This window comes from Lissotriton vulgaris, chromosome 2_2 (genome assembly GCF_964263255.1).
Source record: "Lissotriton vulgaris chromosome 2_2, aLisVul1.2, whole genome shotgun sequence".
Taxonomy (NCBI): domain Eukaryota; kingdom Metazoa; phylum Chordata; class Amphibia; order Caudata; family Salamandridae; genus Lissotriton; species Lissotriton vulgaris.
In genome coordinates, this window is record NC_141688.1 from 295,455,226 (window position 1) to 295,476,829 (window position 21,604).

General features: G+C 41.7%; 1 protein-coding gene across 1 annotated transcript in view; it reads right to left on the minus strand.

Moving 5' to 3' along the window:
- Positions 1-21,248, minus strand: part of LOC147729329 (astacin-like metalloendopeptidase) — a 62,851-nt gene extending 41,603 nt beyond the window's left edge. The window contains exons 1-3 of the mRNA XM_086959824.1: positions 21,089-21,248; positions 5,271-5,411; positions 5,048-5,165 (exon numbers count right to left, since the gene is read on the minus strand). Of these exons, the coding sequence (XP_086815950.1) occupies positions 5,048-5,165; positions 5,271-5,411; positions 21,089-21,248 (419 nt within the window). The remainder of the gene's footprint in view (positions 1-5,047; positions 5,166-5,270; positions 5,412-21,088) is intronic.
- Positions 21,249-21,604: the final 356 nt, after the last annotated feature.

Below are 21,604 nucleotides of genomic sequence, written 5' to 3' on the forward strand. Positions count from 1 at the left end.
CTGGCAAACTGTAGGGAACTGAGCTTTTGTTGCAGTTAAGTCCCCCACACGCACTGATGGCTAATGGGCCTTCCTGAGCTAGAGTGGTGGGATGAGTTGACACTGACACCTTAATAAGGCTCTGCTTGTCCACTCACAAAGCTGTCTCCTCCTCCCCTGTAGTCTGTCTGAAGCCAGGTCAGGGAAAGACAGGGTGCTGTGCACAACTGAGACTTTCCTTTGCAGTTTGCCTACTTCAAAGACAGAAAGGGGAATAAGTATTTGAGCTCTGAAGCTTCAAATTCGGAACACTACTGGACTGAGGACATTCTGCCAGGAATAAGAGCAGGATGCTACAGGAGAAACACACAATCTGCGTATTGCTGTACTGGCCTGCTGCTTGCTGCTTCTATGCTGGGAGTGAAAGGGATGGACTTTGCTTTCAGAATCCTGCTTCCCAGGTTCTCCAAGGGATTGAATGGCGCTTGCCTCCTGTTAAGAAGTCTTACGGCCACATGCATCATTGTTCCGTTTGCAATTTCTTAATTGCGAAAATTAAGGAATCGCAATTAAGAAATCGCAAAAGGCTATGCATCAAGAAATCGCAATTTTTTTGCGATTTCTAAAAATTCCTTAATTGCGATTCACAATTTGCGAATCGCAATTAAGGAATCCCTTCCCATTGATTCCTATGGGCCTAGAGGACCATAGGAATCAATGGGAAGTCATTCTCAATTTGCGATTAGCAATTTGCGAATCGCAAATTGAGAATGCAATTTCAAGGGTGCAGGGGGGGTCCAGAGGGCCCCCCCCCCTGCACCCCTGAAATAAAATTTTAAGTGCATTTTTCACACAAACATGCCCCAAGGGCATGTGTGTGTGTAAAATGAAACTTTAAAAAATGCACTTTTGTGCATTTTTGAAAGTTTTCGCAAATTACCATGAAGGTCAACTTCATGGTAATTTACCTCTCCCTATTTGCGAATTTGCAAATTTAAAATGTTCATGCATTGCATTTAAGAAATCTCAAATTGCGATTTCTTAAATGCAATCTCAATTTTAGAAATCGCAACATGATTGCGATTTCTAAAATAGCGAAAAACATGATGCATCCCAATTTTGTCAATTGCATTCGCAAATGGCCGAAAATTGGGATTCGCACCGTTTGCGAATGCAATTGACAATGATGCATGTGCCCGTTAGCTCCATCAGAGACTTTACCTACCAGTGCTAGGGCTCTTCTGCTGAGAGTCCTGACTTGCCAAGGGGTCCCACATCACGGTTCTGAGACCTTGGAAGTGTAACCTGGTGATCTGAAGGGGAAAATCCATGCATTGACTTCCAACGCCTGTTTTATTGACGCATTGCTGAAGAAGCTCGACTTATAGCTGCTGCCTGCCCCGGAGCGTGGTTTCACATCAGGGCATCAACCACAGCTTTCACCCCAGGCCCCAGCTCATCATCACAGTGCATTAGAAAAATCACCACAGCATGAGTTTGGAGCACTGAGCCACTGAAGTCTGTGGCACCCACTCCGACTTTGACGCATACCTGCTAGTGGCTGGCAAATTGACGCAGCGCCTGCATCGTCACTGTTGCCTCAATACAGCGTGTCTGGGTTTTCGACACTGTCTCTTCATCAACATTTCTCAACAGTAAGGAACCTAGGCTGCAAGGCTGGAGATCAATGCATAACCTCCCCTTCCAGTAGGCAACCAACGCATTACCTCCCCTGACAGGAAGGAACAACAAATCACTTCCCCTGCTCCGCAGTAAGAAACCATCTCAACTACCCTGACAGTAAGGAACCGATTCATCACCCTCCCTGTGAGTAAGGAACTGACGTGACGCTTTGCCTTTATGAGCACCTCACCTCCCCTGCACATGTTTCGTCTTAGGGATTTTGACGCATCCAAGGTACTTTGTGCAAAAAATAACACACCTGTATATTTCTATAGCCTGAACTTATTTAACCTTTGAAAAGTGATGTCTTTGTTTGTGCATGTTGGATTTTTGTTCTTTTGGTCTTGTTTAATTCAGATAAATATTGCCTATTTTTATAAACTTGTGTAGTGTACTTTGGTACTGTTTTCACTGTGTTACTGTGCTTGTGCGTATAAATGCTTTACACATTGCTTCTGAGATAAGACTGACTGCTCGTACCGAGCTCCCAAAGGGGTGAGCAAGAGTTATCTGCAAGGACAGACTGGGAACTGAAGCCAGCCCTTGCAATCAACTCGACCCCCACCTTCCGGCCTACCGGGGAAACGCCCTGTGCCTGCTACGGCCAGTCCGTCCCTGGTTACCTTAGCTGTGTAATTCCCTTACCCCGACTAGAGTGAGCGTCCCTACTTAGACAGGGTGCTGACCTTTGTCAACTGGAGACCACATATATAACAAGGATTTATTGACTAATTTGAAAAGGAGTATATCAGTCCCTACCTCTTTCTTATCTGTTTTTTATAGAGAGTTCACAGCACAGGTTTATCTTGTCAAGGTTTCGGTTAAACTAGGTAGGCGGTAGGAGGGTAATGTGAAACTATTTATAGATTTGCATCAAAGATGAGATAAATGATTGCTTTTTATTGAAGATCATGTATTTTATTAGTTTTAGTGAATAGGTTATTGATTTTATGAACTTTTATGCATTTTAACTAATGCAACATAAAGTGTGACTTGAGACTAATTTGAATAAAAAGAACAAAAATACACTTGCTAATCTCTTAATGAGACTAAAGCTTTTAAAATCTTTTCAAACTCTCGTCATTGATTGAACTTGGAATTGTATTTCAAAATTCGGTGGCAAAGATCCGTCACCTGAGGCGAAAAGAAATCAGTGCGGGAATCGGGGCTTGACCCTTTAAGTAATGGTAATTGAAAGCTTGTACCATATTAATTAATTTTGCCCCCAATCTGCGCTATCAAGGCGTAATAATCTTACAAAGCAGCTCTATAACACTAACATAAGGTGGCTAAAACAGTGCAGCGCACATTCTTTGCGGAACAAATTGAGTGACCTAACAACTTTTTCAGAGACATTCTCTACATTCTTTATTGAACCCTATAGTCTACAACCCTAACGTTTCTTACTCCACTGATTTAAGTGAAAAGCTTGCAGTTTTCTTTGAGGAAAAATGAAAAAATTCATGAGGCTCTTTCTTTGCCCCTAGAAGACATATCCACTGTCCCCAGCGGCAGAATGACTCGCCATCCAATGCTATTGTTTGCACGCTGAATAAAGTAGGTCTTTTCCCTCTAAACAAATATATAATTTGTCGCATTGTAATTCAAGGCCACCTGGAGATCTTTGTCCACCATCAATTCATAGAATGGCCAGTGAGGTCATTACTCTGGTGTTCCAGCAACATTTTAACTGCTCCCTTGACTCAGCAATAGTTCCTTACTGCTGGAAGTAGCCCCTCTTTTAAAAAAGCTAACCACCAAACCGGAGGTCCTCTCCAGCTTTCGTCCCATATCTCTTTTCCCTGCAGCATCTCAAATTTAGCAATGATTTGTTATTGGTCAGATGACTTCTAATCTGGAAGATAATTCCCTTTTGCCTCACACTTAGTTAGAATTCCATCAACGTCATAATCAGGAAACAGCTCTTTCGGGGATCACGTTGGACAAAGGGGCAAGCGCCGCCCTGATTTTACCTGTTTATCAGCAGCATTTGATATGGTTTCTCATCCCATTCTACCACATTGCCTTTCGGAAGTTGGCTTAGACCAGACTACTTGGGATGGTTACAATATTACAGGGAGAGAACAAAACGTGTTGCTTGCTCCCTGTCCATCATCATCAAGGAAGCTTGTCTGTGTGGTGCCTCAGGGCGCTTTTTTGAGCCCAATGATATTCAACATATTTCTAGCGCGCCTGGTCAAATCAATAGAATCATATGGCCTTGAGACGGTCTTATGCTGACAGCACTCAGGTGCTCCTAGAAATCCATCCCTCTTCTTCCATCACAGTGTAGCTTCATAGAGACTGCCTCTCTGCTACTCTGCATTGGTTAAGAGAGAGCCACCTGTTATGTAATGTGGATAAAACTAAGATCACCTTGTTTGGCCATAGGAAAGAGGAATGGCTGCTTAGTTGCTGGCCTAGGAACTTACCTCTCCCCGGGCCCTTAGTCACTAGCCAGCATTCTGGGTGTAAAAAGAGATGACAAGCTGTCTTTTTCACCCAAAATCACCTCTGTTATTGCCACTTGTTTGTCTTTACTCAGGAGGTTCCTGGATTTCCTGTCCTTGATGACATGTAGGGCAAAGGTTTACGCCCTTATAGCCTTGAGATTGGACTATGCTAATAGCCTGTATCTCGGTCTTCCTCAAGGTGAACCAAAGCTTCAATTGATTCAAAATGATGCTGCTTGTTTGATCTTCCTCCCTCAGAGGATGCATGTTACTCAACATCTTCGAGAGCTACACTGGTTACCAGTTGAACAGAGGATTCTCTTCAAAGCTCTCACTCATTTACACTGGCAGTATGCAGTACCAGATTAGAAGGTCGGGCACTATCCGTCCCCCCAATGCGTGTGCTCAGCCTCAGCTTTGCTAGTCACAACCCAGAGGCTCCGCCAGGTAAATCTTGGCGGATGGTCTTTATAGTTTTGGCTAGTGGTGAAAGGAACTGGCTTCCCCTTTCTCTCCAGTCTATTTCTCATGAACTGCCTTCTCGGAAAGCTCTAAAGACGTACTTTCTTTAAGAATATTAGCATGACTTTTCGCTATGCTTATTATGGGCTTGATATAGATGTTGGGAGATGGGATACCCGTCCGCAGAAATATAAACCCCAGAGGATATAATAGGATTTATATTTCAGTTGAGATATAAATTAAGCCCTATAAAACCAAATCACTAGGACAAGCTTTGGAGTAGTCAGGCACTTTACAAATCCATTTCATTCATTCATCTGAGGCCCAAAGTGTACCCCCCTACATTTCTCTTCCAAAGACGCCCTTGTACTACTTCCATGAACAAATGACTTTGTTTGACTGTACAACAAATCATATGTCACACCACCATGCAACACCACCATGCAACAACACCCTCACCAGACACCAACCCTTTTTCAGATAATATGTGAACGTAGTCTCTTTCCACGAGGCGGGGGACAAATGTCACACAGGTCATTGTTGCAATCTCCTGCATGGCGGCGGAAACCTTGGCCGCCTGAGCTGCATCTGTGTGGGGGAAGAATGAAAAGTTAAAAAAAGAATTTTTTGCCATGAGGAAAATTTATATAGGACACAGACCTTCACCATGAAACTTTGTGAAAGAACATGTACCATAAACATCATCGAGGACGTAGGGAACCCTGACAAGTCTGTCGCTGGAGCGGGGCCAGAGGCATCGGCTGTTGGGGCAGGTGATGGCATTACGGTCTACTATTGCAAGAATATCACCTTCCAGCAGGAGGACGTCGGCATCTGAAGGTATCAAAAACAGGTATTCCATTAGCATCTGACACAGACATTTCTTGAGAGGCATCCAGTAGACGCGTAAGGAGAGGGGAGGAGAGTGAGAGGTAATGAGGCTGATAGATAAAAAAGGGAGGGAATAAGAGAAGAAGAGAAATTAAGAGGCTCATGAAAGAGAGATAAAGGGCATGGAAGACATTCTAAAATGAAGGATTAAAAAAGAGCAAATGATAATAGTCGAGAAAGGGGAGGAGAGAGGCACTGTGGAGAAAGGGGAATACACAATGGTGCAGAAGGGTACAAGAGAGACAATATGATGAAGGGGTAGTAAGAGAAAATCGAAGACATAGATTTGAGGAAGAGTGGAGGGGAAGGAAAGTGAGCGACCATGGGGAAGAGGCAAGGGAGACACAAGGAGCTTAATACAACTGAGAGAGAGGAAATGGGAGAAAGGCCAGGACAGTGTGAAAAAAGGGAGCCAGGGGAAAATATAGAGAAAGGGAAGTGAGAGACAAGGGGGAGGATAGAAGATGGGAAAAATTGATGAAAGACTACGGGAAATTAAGCATTAAGAGAGACTATGAAGGAAGAAGAATTGAAAAACGATGTGAAGACATCCTGGAAACTTGAGAGATTGTGAGAAGTTACAGCGGAGGTCTTTTGAGGGGTGTGGATTTAAACTCTGGGGGTGGGTGGTCATGCTCTGACCAAGAAGACCAAGAAGATCATTTTGTATACCCCTATGGAACATAGACGACAGCAACAGTGGAGTGTTTTAGTGAGAGAAACCTTGAGATGGCTGTTTACACTCATGTCATGGCTAAAAGTGGGTGTGAAAGGAGGAGACAGTTGAGTGACTTAATACCTCCTGTATTGACTGCAACAATGCCGAAACAGTGAACTGAAATACAGCCAGCACAGTACCCTCGTTGATCACAATCAGACCCATGCCTAGAAGGCTCTTCCTGGCAATCCTCTTCCATAGAGGTGTCAGGGGCGTTAGGCTCTGAATTTCTTGAAGCCTTTGTAACAGCTAGCCTTTTAAGACCATTCATATCTGTACCTTCCATTTTACTTGAGTAGAAAACGGGGGAAAATAAAACTGATAATTATTAAATACTAGCTTGCCCGTCGAGCGTTGCTGCGATTTAAAAACAAAAGAAATTCAAGGAAACTCATTATGATAACATTCAATTTACATTGTGTTATTGTTATTGAAACTTATTCATTTTATTTTTTAAAACATTTCTAAGTGTGGCTTGAGCAGTGCGTCCCGATTGGCTTCCAATCTTGATTCTGGTCGCTTGTTCGTTTGAGAAGAACAGGCTTGAGCAGTGCGTACTCGATTGTCTTCCAATCTTGATTCTCCTTGCTCATTCGTTTGAGAATTACAGGCTTGAGCAGTTTGTATTCGAACAGCTTCTAATCTTGCTTCCCGTTGCTTGTCTGTTTCTGAAGCTCGTAATGCCTTTTTCTTTTGTGCTTCTGATGTAGATTGACCAATCGATTTCCGTTTGGGGCTCATAACTGTCGACGGTGCTAGCAAATTCGCTGTCTATTTCAGTATTCGAAAGATTATGAGGGCCCCGGGGGGCCGATTAAAAATCATTTTTGGGACAGAAACCTTCCCGGAAGTGTGCTCAACAACTTCCCAAAGTTTCATGGCGATCGGATGAATGGTGTAGTAATGTATAAAGAACAAATAGACAGACAGACATACTTTCGTTTTTATATATATAGATGAACAATATTTAAAATTATTGGTGTAGAAAGGATTAAATATATAGAGAAGAAATCATCAATTCCTTGTGTCCTAAGGTGAAGGAACAAGAAGAGAAAAAGTGCTCTGAGGCAGACTCACTTACACTTGTAACCTCCTGATGGCACCAGGCTTGGGGTCTCTACCCTCAGAATACAAGAGCCCATCTTCACAATAATTCCTATGAGACCAACTGATATTTCCTGCTTCCTCAGCAGCAGCCTGCGGTCTGAGTTGTTCAAGAGTGAGGCAGGGGTTCTGCTCCAGACTCAAGTCTTCCCTGAAAGATCCCCCTGTCCCTGGTAGCTCTGCTCCTCGGGGGCAGTTCCTTCCTAGGTACTGAGATCATTTGTCTCAAAAGACTGATTCTCATTGAGAGTATGGGAGGAGGATACATCTTTATTCTTCCTGCTCCTTCTCTTGGGGGATGGTTGATCCATTCTTTAAGGATCCAGGGCTCCCTTGGTACCTAACTCATTGACCTGAGCCCTAGTGACAAAAAAGACACTGGATAAAATTCCCATCATTTTTTCATGGGCCCTAAACTCCACCTCAGACCAGGCTTAAGTTTCTAAATCATTGCCCAGTAGACCTATCACAGGTAGGTCTGGTGATACCACAACTCTCTTTGGGACAGTTACCCCTCCCCAGCTGAGATTGACAACTGCCATGGGATGGTCTGTCCCGACATTGTTAGCGCTGGTCACTTGGTAAATCTGACCATGTCAAATCTTCTCAGTGGACACAACTTCATCTTTCACCATAGTGACACTAACCCCTGTGTCCATGAAGGCTAAAGTTTCCTAACCATTGACTAGAGCAGAGCTTTCCAAACTTTTAGACATGCATCATTTTGTGACACATTAATTGCATTTTTACTAGCAAACCGGAGGTTTAACAAACCGCATATAAGAGATACTGACAAATACATATATGTCATATATATTGTGTTACCGAAATGTATGGTATATCTCCCGAAAACCTTTCATTGATATTTTTTTAAATATATGATTTGTAAGATAATAACACACATACATTACCAAAACTGTTGTCATTTATGAGTAACAATATGTAAATATGTGCAAGAGTGAAAAAATTTAATAAAACTGGCAACACTTACTATTTTGATGTGATGTATGAGGTTGATAGGATAAGTAAAGCTGCTCAATATTTGGTGGAATAGTTGATAAAGGCACTCGCATTTAGTCAACAAGCATTTTCAAATTTGCACCTGTCTTTAAGTTTGTCATTGTTGTAAAGGATACTCCACAAGTGTATGTAGTAGAAAACTGTAGGAGAGTTGTTTACCCTTTTTTACCTATGTTTGATGCATTTTTTAAGAGAAACTGCATTTAGATCGAAAGCAATACATTGCATGCTATTACAACAACGTTGTTACATCGACCTTGTTGTTGCATCGCAAACCATTACCTTACAAGTAGTTACTACGACTTGCTGGAGGGGGCAGACGATGTTGGATGTACAATCCAACACCTACCCTGCTGCTGCACAAACTGGAGTAGGAATAGTAAATTATACTATTGTTAAGCCCAGCGCGCCCCCTAAAGCAAGTCGTTGTAACGACTTGCAATGTAATTGTTTGCGTTGTAACAAAGCGGTTGTTGTAACGACCGCATTGTAATGGCATGCGATATATCGCATGCGTAGTAAAGCGATATATTCATTTTTGAAACACAAACCCAAAAGACGTCTAAGTCACCCTCTTCCTGCATCATCAAGAGACTTCGATCTTTTCTTATTTCAGCTCATTTTTCTTCTTCAATAAGTAATAGTAATAGTACTCAGTTGCAGTTGAAAGAAATGGATTTCTGATCCAATCATAGTCTTGGATTCCAACATTTGAGAAGTAACAATGAATTTTCCCTCTGAGCAATCCTAAATAGTCAACAATCAGTGGGCTGATATCACATTTCAGCTCACAGTCAGCAGTTTTGGAAAATATTTCCAAATTGCCTTCTTTCACTTTCCTTTTCCAAATTGCTATTTTGTTTCTCATAGCACACATTTTATCTATGGCTGTTTCAGCCTTTTCCTTGCATACTGGTGTTAATTTTATTCAAATGTTCACATATGTCAGCAGGAAATGACAATTTATTGCTCCAAAGTTTGTTTTGTATTAGATCGTAAAATCCATGATGCTGATTTTCCTCAAAAAGTTTAAGCAACATTTCCGGCAATTCGCATACACGACAAAGCACACTACCTCTTGAGACCCAACGTACGTCTGTGCTCAGGAAAAGCTTTTTAAACCTAGCCCGCATTTTTTTACAAATATAAACAAATAATCTTGGTTTAAGAGGTCTGCTTTTAAAGTAATTTACCATTTGAACCACTTTGTCCATAACTTTTCTTAATTAATTTCCAGTGGTTTGAGTGACTAGTGTTTCACAATGTAAAAAGCAATGAGTAATTTTGTTATGTTATGTGTTATGTTATTACTTTTTGTACAGCGCACAGCTGCCCCAGCGAAGGGGCATCCTGGCGCTCTGAGAAGGTAAACAGAACACAACATCAAATGACAGCAAAGAAACAATCGGGTATTAAACAAACCGAAAAGTTTTAATGGCCGCCTAAACTGAAATAGATCATCTATTGCCTGGATCTCAGCAGGAAGGGAGTTCCACCACTTTGCGGCCAACACTCGAAAGGAGCGGCCGCCAGTTCTACTCAGCCCGAAGCGTGGAACCACCGTCAGGTTCTGACCCATGGATCTAAAGGATCGCGAAGGGACATAAGGAGTTAAAAGGTTTGCCAAAATTTGAGGAGATTATAATATTTGTATTCTCTTTCTTGGCTACAGCTATAAAACCTTTTATTGAGTCAACCATTGAGGGTGTGCCATCCATGCATATTCTAACACAATTTAATCATTGCAAATTCTTTTCCTTCATAAAGCAATCTAAAGTTTTAAATATATCCTCACCTCTAGTTCTCATTGAAAGTTCTAGGCAACACAAGAATTGGTCAATAATTCTGTCAGTATGAATGAAACGTATAAAAACCAGTAGTTGAGCTAACCCACTGTCATCTGTTGATTTGTCCAATTGCAATGTAAAGATCATATTATCGTTGTGAAAAATATCCTTCATGTGCAGTTCAATGTTATCAGACATGTCTTGAATACGTCTTCCAATTATGTTATCTGCTAAAGCGATTTTTTAACTTCTATCTCAAATTGTGGCCCAAACATTGTTCGACCAATAGCACAGCAAGATTCCTTTATGGTGGTTTCGGCAATAGTATGTGGTTCCTTGTTTTTGGCAATTATTTGAGCAACCAAGTAACTTGCCTTTTCAGCTTTCTCTGATATCTTCATACTCTTTGTGAATGATGCAGACTGTTTCTTTATCGATTTTGAAAGCTCAATAAAGTATTCTACCGATTTTTATGACAAATGGCTGTGGTTTGAGGTAAAATTTTGTTTTAATTTAGTTTGTACCGTACATTCATTTTTAAGTATATACCCACAAAGATTGTTTTCATTACCTGAAAACGTGAACCCCAGTTTCATATAAGCTCTATTGTATGAACAAGGATTGGGGATTTTTTCTTTACACTTCTTACGTACTTAAACAGACCGTTCAGTTGATTCTTGCGTACTTTCCTCAATAGAGGCTACATTTTGTTCATCACAAATGTTATCTTCATCAGCTTTTCGCTTCTTAATTATAAATTTATCCATGTTGTGTTTTTGTTTGGCTTATCTTGCCCTTTGGACTGGATTCTCACATGGGCCTCCATAAGTGTCAAGGCTTGGACCAGTTAAAAAATGGCAACTTAGAACAACTCTGTCTTGTGGTGTAAACGTTGGACCATTCAGGGACTTAATTTTTGAAACGCTAGGATTAATGCCAAATTAGTAGCGGCCCTATACAAAGGTTTCCCCACCTCTACTACACATATACCTTTCATTTTTTATGCGTTCCTTTGGGTCTCTTACTAGTTCACTAACTCATTTTATTCATGCTGAGCTTTCTACAGTCATGTTGTTCTGTATATTTTGTTTCTACCATTCTTCTTTTTCTGCCGCTCTTCTGTTTCTCTCTACTCTCAGTTGTTCTTTTCTGTCTCTTTTTTTTCTCCCTCTTCTGTTTAGTTCACTCCTTTAAATCTACTCTTCCAGCTTATGTTACTGTTCTCTTCTTTCTACCAATCATAGGCGATACCTCCATCAAGCTTCTTTGTTTATCACGCTCTTCTTCTTGTCTGACTTCACTCCCCAAGCACTTGTTTTGATATTTTTATATCCTGTCAGCTCCCCCCCCCTTGCCGGAAGCTTGAACCGGTCTGCCGTGGATGGCAGCATTGAGCGTTGCAGTAACCACCATACACAAGATATCCTGCCCATCTGACCTATCAGGAATTTGAAGGTCATCCTATTGGAGAATCTCTAAGAGCTGCTCTGTAGTAGAGCTGCTACCAGACTAACATGTTCTAGCTGCAGCCAGGGTCCTACGTTCTTGGAACTTAAGACCACTGTATCTAGAGGTTTGAGTCGCACTGGACTCATCAACCTTAGATATGGTACTAGGTGTAGTATGGTGTAGTGCACCTACCTACTGACTGATACTAAACTTCCAAAGATTGGAGACAATGTTGAGCTAAGACCCCTGACAACCAATCCAAAAGGTTCTGCATAACTTAGTCGATAAGTATAGCTACTGGTGGTTTTCCATGTAACCTTCACTTGATTAAGTGGTAAAACAGTGCAGGCTTTAATCCCAAATGTTGCACATCAATGTAGGAAGCTGGCTTAGTATATGGTGCACACTTAAAAGAATGATGCACCTTGCACTGCTCCAGGCAATCCTTATGGTGATTTTAGTGACCTTTGATAACCATAGTAAGCTCTCAAAGTGGTAGCTGTGGAGAGCAGCCTTCAGGCTTATCTTGAAGGAGGGTAAAGTGGCTTTTTATACCACAGTTAATTGACAATGTAGATTAGATGACACAGTGTTTATAAAAATAAGTCTATTTATTACTCAACCCAATCACTAACACTTGGTCTCCTAGCCAGAGATAGCAATAGTACACAGGAAAATACTTCAAAGAAATCAGGTAAGTAGCACAAATATATGCTGGCCTCCTGGGGGAGACCAATCCATATGCTAAGGAAGTAGAATGCGAACTGCAAGGAAAACTGGACCTGGACCAGAAGACTCACCGGAGTAGAGAGAACAAGGAACCACCCAATGTAAGTACCCCACGGAGGCTGTGTGCAGCGTGGAAACACAGTTGCGTTCCAATGTAAGTCTAAGGAGAAGTTGCAGTTGCGGTTTTAAAGAAGAAGGACCCATCCCAAAGGTCACCAAAGAAACCCTTTGGATGTCGGAAGGTTGGAGAACCATCCTACCCATAGATGTCCGAGGAACCAGGATACTTGTACCAGAGAAGCTGGATGCATCGGGCGAAGTGAAGTCGGAACCCTCTGTAGACAATAATGGAAGAAGGTGGAGAAAAGGCTCTGGAGAAATTCAAGAAGATGTCCAGTGGAATCCAAGGGTTGATTCGATAAAAGGAGAACCTGCAAGTAGAGGGGACAGAGTCTTTGGCACTCGAGGTGACCAAAAGCTATGGAAGCACAATGCCCACCCTTGGCAGGGAGCTCAGGAGAGTTGATGATGACCTTGTCACTGCAGCTGTGTGGACCAGGCAATGCTGAAGAAGACCCGTAGCTGTTCATAAGCTGTTCAGTGTCTAAGTGGTTGGTGTCCGGTGGGAACATCAGCAAGCCTTGGTAGCTGCAACTGATGTGGAAGATGGCAAGATGCAATCATTGGGAGTGGCAAGGTTCAAGGGACTCACCAAGTGCAGGAAAGTCAGGGCAGGCCCCCGAGCACGTGGAGGAGCCCATTAAAGCAGAAGAAGACCCTCAAGAGGACCCACAGGCTGAAGGCACAGGAGACACAAGAGGACCTCAGGCAGCTCACCAAAAATGGAGGCTGACGGTGCAAGTGATGCTGTGAGGAGGCTGATCTTCTGGGGATGAGGTGCTTTAGGCTAGAACTTCTTGTAGCCTGAAGAGAGTACAGAGCCAACAATCCTTGGCAACATCAAGTGGATGGCTTGCACAGGGGTTTGGTCCCAGTGGGTCCGACGAGGGATACTGTCCTTCAAATTACAGGGAAGACAGGTCAGGCTTCTGGAGAGGTGCAGAACCACCACCTGTATTTCTGAGCCTCAGGAAGTCCGTAGGATTACAGGAGCAGCAGACTGCCGTCCTGCTCATGCAGGGGCACCCTCACACCCTGCACCTGAAGGGTCTCCCTTAATGGTGACATAGGTTTTAAGTGTAGTGATCTCAGATGTAAGAATGCTTATATCTGGTGAGAGGTGCAAGCACCAACTCACCCAGGCTGCAATGGCAGGCCTGTAGTCAGAGTAGAAGTGGGCTCCCATGGGTGGCACAATACATGCTGCAGCCCATGGGAGACCACTGGTATGCCTATGCCCTGGGTACATTACTACCTTATACTACGACTTATAAGCGTACTCCAGTAGCTAATTGTGGAGGTACAAAAGTGCTGTTGTGTAGTTCCTATAAACCTATATAGGATCTGCGTGTTTAGACTATATAGACTGTGGGATTGGTGTCCAGACTAGTTCTAGACACCCCCACCGGGTATGTTTGCCTGTATATCAGCTAGCTCACAGTGACACTGTAAACTCCTCTTACCAAGGAGAGAATAGATCTTGGCAACTATTGAATATTACAATTCTGTCCCATCAGGAATCGTGAAAACAGTACAGTACTTTTCGCTCAGTCACTTGTGCTCACTTTGTCTTGGAGAGAAACAAAGAATAAACGGTGGGGAAGTTTTCAATAAGCGTTTATTCAACCAGCAGCATTCTTTTGTAAAATAGGTAAGCTGAAACAACCATAAGACAGAAACAGATATAGATGATTATAAGGACCAATAGGGTAAATGGATGGTAGATTCCTACCATAGTGCTAAAACAATTAATATAGACAGGTATAAAAATAGAGGACAATAATAATGCATACTCCTATGATGCATACCCAACTAGATGTACCTGAATATACCTAGCATGTATGTAGGTGTAGAGCCAAGAATCCTACTAGCCTGAAGCCAATACCACTAACTGAAGTAGGAGACTATAGGGCCCGTCTTGGTCTCGAGATGGACACCCTGCGAGGGATCTCACCACTGCGGGCTGTAGTGTCTGCATGCTGGAACCTCAGCTTATCGCATCAGTGTGTAAGCAGGGAAGTCGTTCCTCCTCTGCCTAACACGGCAAACATGTGGTGTATCGATACCCAAAAGGCTCCCTAAGGGAATTCTACCTTGCTGTGTCATGTCGGCCGAGGATGACAGAAGGGATGACCATTATATATAGTTATTATACAGAAGATGGTAATCCGGCTGTGATTCTGAGAATCCTCATGCATAATTAACTGGGATAGTTTTCGGGGAAAACCACATGACTTTTATGAAGTGCTTAACTTGGTAAGAGGTCAATACCAAAAACCGGTATATAGTACAACGGTTCGGTAAATGTAGGTGAAGGGTCAGGTGACTGCTCAAGCCTATATTGGGGTACCCTACGAAACATAACACCTACTCCTCATCCAACCGGGTGACATACTAAAGAGGAAATTGTATTCCTCATTGCCTTGTTGTATTGGTAATCGCAGCTGTGCCCTGCACTGGCACAGCTGTGAGTGTCACTATGAGGTCATTTACTGTGGGTCTCCATGGTGACAGAATGTGTTCACTTCTAATGTACCTGTCAGTTGGAAGAGCTCCTGCTTATGGATGGCTGGTATCTCCTGTGTATAAAGTACCTGAACCTTTAACTGCCTTCCTTTCTCTTTGTGCCTCTAAACTCAAATTGATGCACTCGCATTTAATTAATTTTCCCAGCATTCATTGTGTTTTCAAGTGTGTTGTCAACATTTTCTCCTTGTGGGTGGCTTTTCTATGTGTTTTTGTTTTGTTTACATTAGTATATTTTGTTATTTGTTGCTATGCAAAATATTACGTTACCTCCATTCTTTCTTTCTACCCCTGGTACACCTCCCATTAAATAGCAGAAATGGAGAACCGTTGTTCAAAGGTACGCAAAGATCTGTTGCGCTATAAAAAGTGCTGAACGCAAAACTGCACTGTTGATGCACTGTTTGGGTTCGGAGGGGCGAAAGTCTTTGATCACCTACTGATGCCATCTCAAGCAGTCATTGAAGGTTTGTATGATTATTAGGTGTGTGTTCTAAAGCTTGACAAGCATTATCTTCCAAAAGGAAGCACAATATTGGAGTGTTACCATTTTGCTAGAAGACACCAGAGTGAAGGGGAGTCCATTGAAAATTATGTTACTGATCTTCATAGGCTTGCATCATCTTGTAATTTTAATGGCTTGGTGGATGAGCGCATACGTCTCCAATTCATAGTGGGTTGTGTCATTGAAAAGGTACCTGATGAGCTGTGGTTGAAGGATGACTCTTCTTTAGACAACGTTTTGGCCATCGCAAAAAATGTTGAGCACTCTATTGAGTGTGTTGGGGGTCATAAAGAAAGTTAATGAGAAAGATGGTTCTAATGTTCATGTTATCAAAGAAAAAAATAAAGAGGGAGCAAGAAAGAAGGAAGAAGAGAAGACCAAAGTAAATGTGAGGAGATGTTGTAGATGTGACAAAGTTGGGCAGTGTCCAGCCCTTAAAGCGGTCTGTACCAAGTGTAAAACAAGCATTGGCATAGCCAATACGTCTCGCCTTTGGGACCTTGTAAGTGCTTAGCCTTGCAGCATGAAATCCTGGGTGGTGTGCCGCCAGGGATTGAATAGCTATACAATTACTATTTTTTCATTCACAAAGTGCATGAGAAGCAGCTCGCTCCCAAGGACATATACTTACTGGTACAACAGGGTGCGAGGGCTTGCAACAGCCAGATTGGTGTGCAGAAATAATGAAAGGGTCACAGCCTTTTGAAGTGGCCATCATGGCATGCCCAGAAGGCATCAGCATTGTCCCAATGGTCTTCAAGTTGAAGTCTGGGAAGGGGTCTCTTTTGAGGAAGTGGGAAGGAAAGAAATCAGAAGCACAAAAATTGCACACACATTTTTTCACAAAATACTGAGAACAAAATAAACAACGGCTGCATATTTAAGTTGGAAACACATCTTTTAATGTATGTCCACAAACACATCAAGTGTTACATGAGGTTGTTCAAGAGGCGAGATGGGTTGTTGGGGGGGTTGTAGTTTGCTCTACACAGGACTGTTCAGCTGTGGCTTCTCATGTCGCTCATTTTCTGGGTGACTTATAATGGGCATGCCCAAGTCCGAAGTTGGTACTCTTGGATCCAGCTGTGAGGCTCTGCCACATCCGATACAAGCCGCTTCAGAGAAGTCCGCGGATCCTCGCAGAGTACATCAGGGATCATAGCGAGTTACCTGGCACAAACCACAGGTGAAGAACTGAGAAACAGTCCTTGAGCAGGGGAGCGGCTTCCCTCAGCATGATGGAAAAATAACTGATGGAAAGGGAACAAGACCAGGGGATGCAGCGGAGAGATTTGATACAACTGGCTCAAGTGTCGAGAAAAAGAAATGGGGCTGTTGTTAGACTAGTGAATTGAACGAAAAGAAATCGGGAGAGGGGGGAAGGAAATCCATAATTGTAGAGATAACCCGAACGCAGGAGGGGTGCTATAAAGCAGAATGTGGGAATACATGGGAGGGATGGAATAGAGACTGCAGGATGAACGAGGTGTGGAAAAGAAAAAAAAGTGGAGCGAGGGATAATAAAACAAAAGTAGAACAAGACAATGACATATCGGGAAGAAGTAGATTCAACATGTAAAGAAAGGGATATATGAGTTAAAGACTAAAAGAAACAGCAAGAGGAAATAACGAAAAAAAGCAGAATATAGCGGAAAAAAAGCGTGTGAGTAGTGAAACCAGGAGAGACTGTAACTAAGGAGAGAAGGCATTATTTGTGAAAAAGAAGACAGAGTAGAGAAAAGGGGCTCTCAAAAAAAGGGAGGGCCGAATAAAAAAGGGGCAAAGAGGAGACATAATTAAAAATGGAGGAGGGAGTGCAAAGAAAGGAAGAGGAGAGGAGGCGCAAAGAAGAGAGGGAGGGAGAAATAAAGGAGTGAGCAAAAGTCAGAAAGGGGACACATAAAAGAGGGAAGGGAAATGAAAACAGGAGGAGTGGAAACAAAAAGAAAAGAGGAGTAGAAACAGAAATCAAAATGAAGTAAAAAGGGCAAGGAGAGATGACTCAGAGATGGCAAACTAAAGGCGAGAGTGCAGTTACACACGAAAACGCTTTCACCTCTGTTTAGAGAGCAGAGAGAAAACAGAATGTGAACCAGAACAGAGGAAGCCGGGGGGGTCTCCGCCCGGGAGGACAATGTCAGAGAGACTAGAAACATATACAATGGAGAAGGCAGAGGGAGGGATGAAGAGAGAGCCTCCACCCCGCCAGCCATACACGCGTGCGAGCACTAAGCAGTAGCTGTTTGCTCTTTTTCAAAGCACATACTTGGGCTTGTGGCGTGCCGCTACACACTCCCGCAAGCTGTATGCCTCCACAAACACGAGTATGCCCATGGAAAAAGAGCTGTAGGACGCCTAAAGGTCTCCTAAGCAGCGCATGCGTGATGCGTAGGCGAGACCTAAAAAAGGAGTTATTTCGCTGTTGATGCAAAGCTAAAATCATAAAATCTAAAGTGAGTGAAGTGTCTGTTGAGGCTCGTAGTATACCGGATACTTAAACGATCGCTTTGTTTCTCTGTAGACTGAACTCATAAAGGCAATATTGAAGGTGTTTGGATAAGACATACTGATCGTACAGCACGGAGTTACCCATTTTATTGAATAAGTGCTCAGAAGGCCATAATATTTTTTAAGGTAACTTAAAACCATTAGATAGATCATAAGTGGTTATTAATAATTGTGGTTAGCTGGAAGTAAAACATAGTTCTTTCCGTATCGACCTGATAGGCTCAATTCTCCACTCATCCCGTCCCGTTCTTGAAAACAACTTTAAATCAATCCTACAAGAATTGACAACTTCAACAGGACACATAAGTCGAAAAAGGTAAAATAGGAAAGTTAGTGTATTTATGCATAAAAAGGGCGTTATTGACACCAATTGTGTTATTATCTATAAGTTGCATGTAGAAAAACTATAAATGCTTAAGGAAGCTACTAATTTAGGGTCGAATCTCCTTTTATCGTAGCTTCCAAATAAAAACGGATATGATAAATGTTGTGAATAAAGGATGGATAGTCCAGTAGTTTCTTGAAGCTCCTTTATTCAAGTAAGATGGTAATAGGATATACAGGAGAAAACCCCACCAGGAGCAGGATGGTTACTGCTCAGCCCACTCTCTTCAACTGTCATTCCCCACACACACCAGGCACACTAACATTCTACTCACTCTGTCATCCAGCATTTAACATTCCACGCAGACATCACATTCATACTGGCTGAGCAGCTAACAAGGAGATGACCCAAGGTACAACATATCCCCTTTCCTTCAATAGCAATAAAACACAATAATATAGTACATAGCAATTTAAAAATAGCAAAAGATAAAACTTGCAGAATATTTTGAAAATAAGACCAGAATACCAAAGATAAAAGAAAGGAAGACTGAGTAAAAGATAAGCAGCAAGGAAAGAGTGCAAAAGAGAAAATGAGAAAATATAGCAAGACATATCCCCTTCCCTTTGGAAATACAGAGATGGTCATTCCTACTCTAGGGAGTCATATTAGATCAATATCAATGAAAGTTTGATGACAAACAATCCCTTAGCTCTTACTGTATATACCTTATATCTATATGTGAAAGTATATCAAAGATACATAATAGATATAAACTCATTTTTCAACTATGAGGGTCAGACGTATGTTCTCCAGCAGACCAAAGTAATAATATTGAATGTACAGTAATAGTTTTCCTATTCCTTATACAACTTCTCTCCAGACTACATACTACAAAGTAAAAGTCGAGTGCCCTTATTGGGAGTTATTTAAGTTGATGAAGGGATGAAAAAACCAGAAGTTATAAAAACGAAACATCAACTACTATATCTTGAAAGTAAGTATCAGCGAGATTTTATTATCTTTAAAATCTAGGTGTCCACGTTGGAAACCACCAAATTGAATAGAATAAACCAATTTAGCTAGACCAAATAAATCTCAATGTGCTCCATTGTCCTTCTCTGTCCTTTTCCTTCACCCTATACCTCTTTCATAAGGAAAGGATATAGATCGTTGTTTATAGTAATCCAATAAAGAGACTTACCAATATGGGTTGTTATAGGATATATATACAGCACCCAATATGGGTGAGTAACTCTTGCCAAAATAGAGAAAGACACATCTCTTAGAAGAGACATGCACAATGTAAAACTGACAATATATATAATAAAATGAATTGAAAATATCTAGTCATGTGATAGAGTAAAAGTGGAATGTAAGAATGGATAAACTGCATGCGACAAAATGTAATAGCCAATGGATTCATCAAAATATGAACTATGGTGCTGCGTGATGTTATGAAATTAGGATGTACTATATTATTAACATAAATGTAAATACTGACCCAATGATTTTTTAAATTTAAAGTGCAATATATTACATCAAGCTCAAAAGCGACTGATATATATATTTCTGTGTTTTTCCTTTGTAGATTTATGTTGCACAATGTTATGTCTTGTTATTTGCGAATGATGGGCACCTGACGAAGGCTACTGGCCGAAACGCACGTAGTTCTATTCCAGCGCTTTGCCTACCTCATTATTACATCGACCGAAAATTTCCCCTTTGTTTCACAGTTTAATTTTTATTTATCTGTTATGTATTTGTTATTATGTATGTAATATGTCAATGTTTGTATAGAGTATATTAAATGGAATGAAAAATCAACTAAAATATTTGTATAAAAAAGAATATATAAAATAAAAACAAAAACAAAGTTTTTTTGAATTTTAATACATGGTTTTGAATGGTCTATTAATTACAGAAAGTCGCTTTGACACTTAATAACTAAATGGGCAGTTGTTAACTATTTGTTTTCTAGAGAGAGTGTTCTCTCTTTTTCCCTATTAGAGGCTGATTAAGGGCAAGAAGAGGCTGAGGCTGATTTTGACTGTGGTCGAATTGTGTTGCAAGTTCAAAGGGACACTTTAATTAAAAGTTCTCCAGCGGACACCATTAGTGTTCATGGGGAGGCAACCAATGTTCTTTTCGATTCTGGGGCAAAGATAACCATTGTTTTCAACAAATTTTTATCAAAATGCTCTCTTGGGTAAGGTAAAATTGAGCCAACCTGATATCAAGCTGTGTGCCTATGGTGGTGAGCCCATCAAATTGCAAGGCTTATTTGAGGGTGTTATTGAGTATAAACAGAGATTAACTTCTGGGAAGATTTATGTGTCTCACAAGGGTGACAGTGTCATATGTTGGTCACATCAAGGTGATTTGGGGGTCATGTTGGATCCTAGTGGTCCAGTTCCCATCCTTCTGAAGGACAGAGACAGAGTGTGTCCCATTGGTGTTTCGGTTGATTCAGACTTGGTTGTGCAGATGAGAAAGGAGTTCCAACAAGTTTTTAAGGAAGAATTGGGATATCTAGTAGATTACAAACATGAAATTTGGTTGGTAGCGAATGCACAACCCATATACTGCAAAGTCAGATACTTATCCATCGACGTTCGTGACGAGATGGTGGTATCATAGAGGAGGTTGAGGGCATAGAGTGGTATGCGGCTGTTGTAGCTGCTAGGAAGGCGAATGGTAGTCTACGCATCTGTGTGGGTTTGAGATATCTCAACAAGTGTGTGATTGTTGATAGATATCCTCTGCCGACATAACTGAACTGGTTTTCTTGCAGGCTGGTGCTACTGTTTTTAGTTCCATTGATCTCACCTCGGTGTACCACCAGGTCAAATTTAAAGAGTTTTCCAGGGATTTGACGGCGTATGTGACTCCCCTTGGCACCTTCAGATTTATCAGACTCCTCTTTGGTCTTGTGTCGGCTGCTTCCATTTTTCAAAGAGTAATGGAAAGGGTTCTCAAAGGCATTCATGGGGTCTATACCAGGATGACATCTTGGTCTTTGGTAAAGGGGTGGATGATCATGAAAAATGTTTATGAGGGGTGTTGGCTAGACTTTCCAGGGCAAATCTCACAATAAAAGCAGAGAAATGTAACTTTGGCGCAACGATTGTGGATTACTTAGGCCACCCTATTTTTGGTGATGGTATTTTTCCTAAGGCAGAGTTGGTTGATACTATTTCTAGAATGGTTTTCCCTGCTTCACATAAGGAGTTAATGACATTTCTAGGTATGGTAGAGTTTTATGGGAAGTTTCTCAAAAACGTTGCTGACATGAGCGTGAACATGAGGTGCCGTTTGAGGAAAGGTGTCACTTTTACCTGGAGT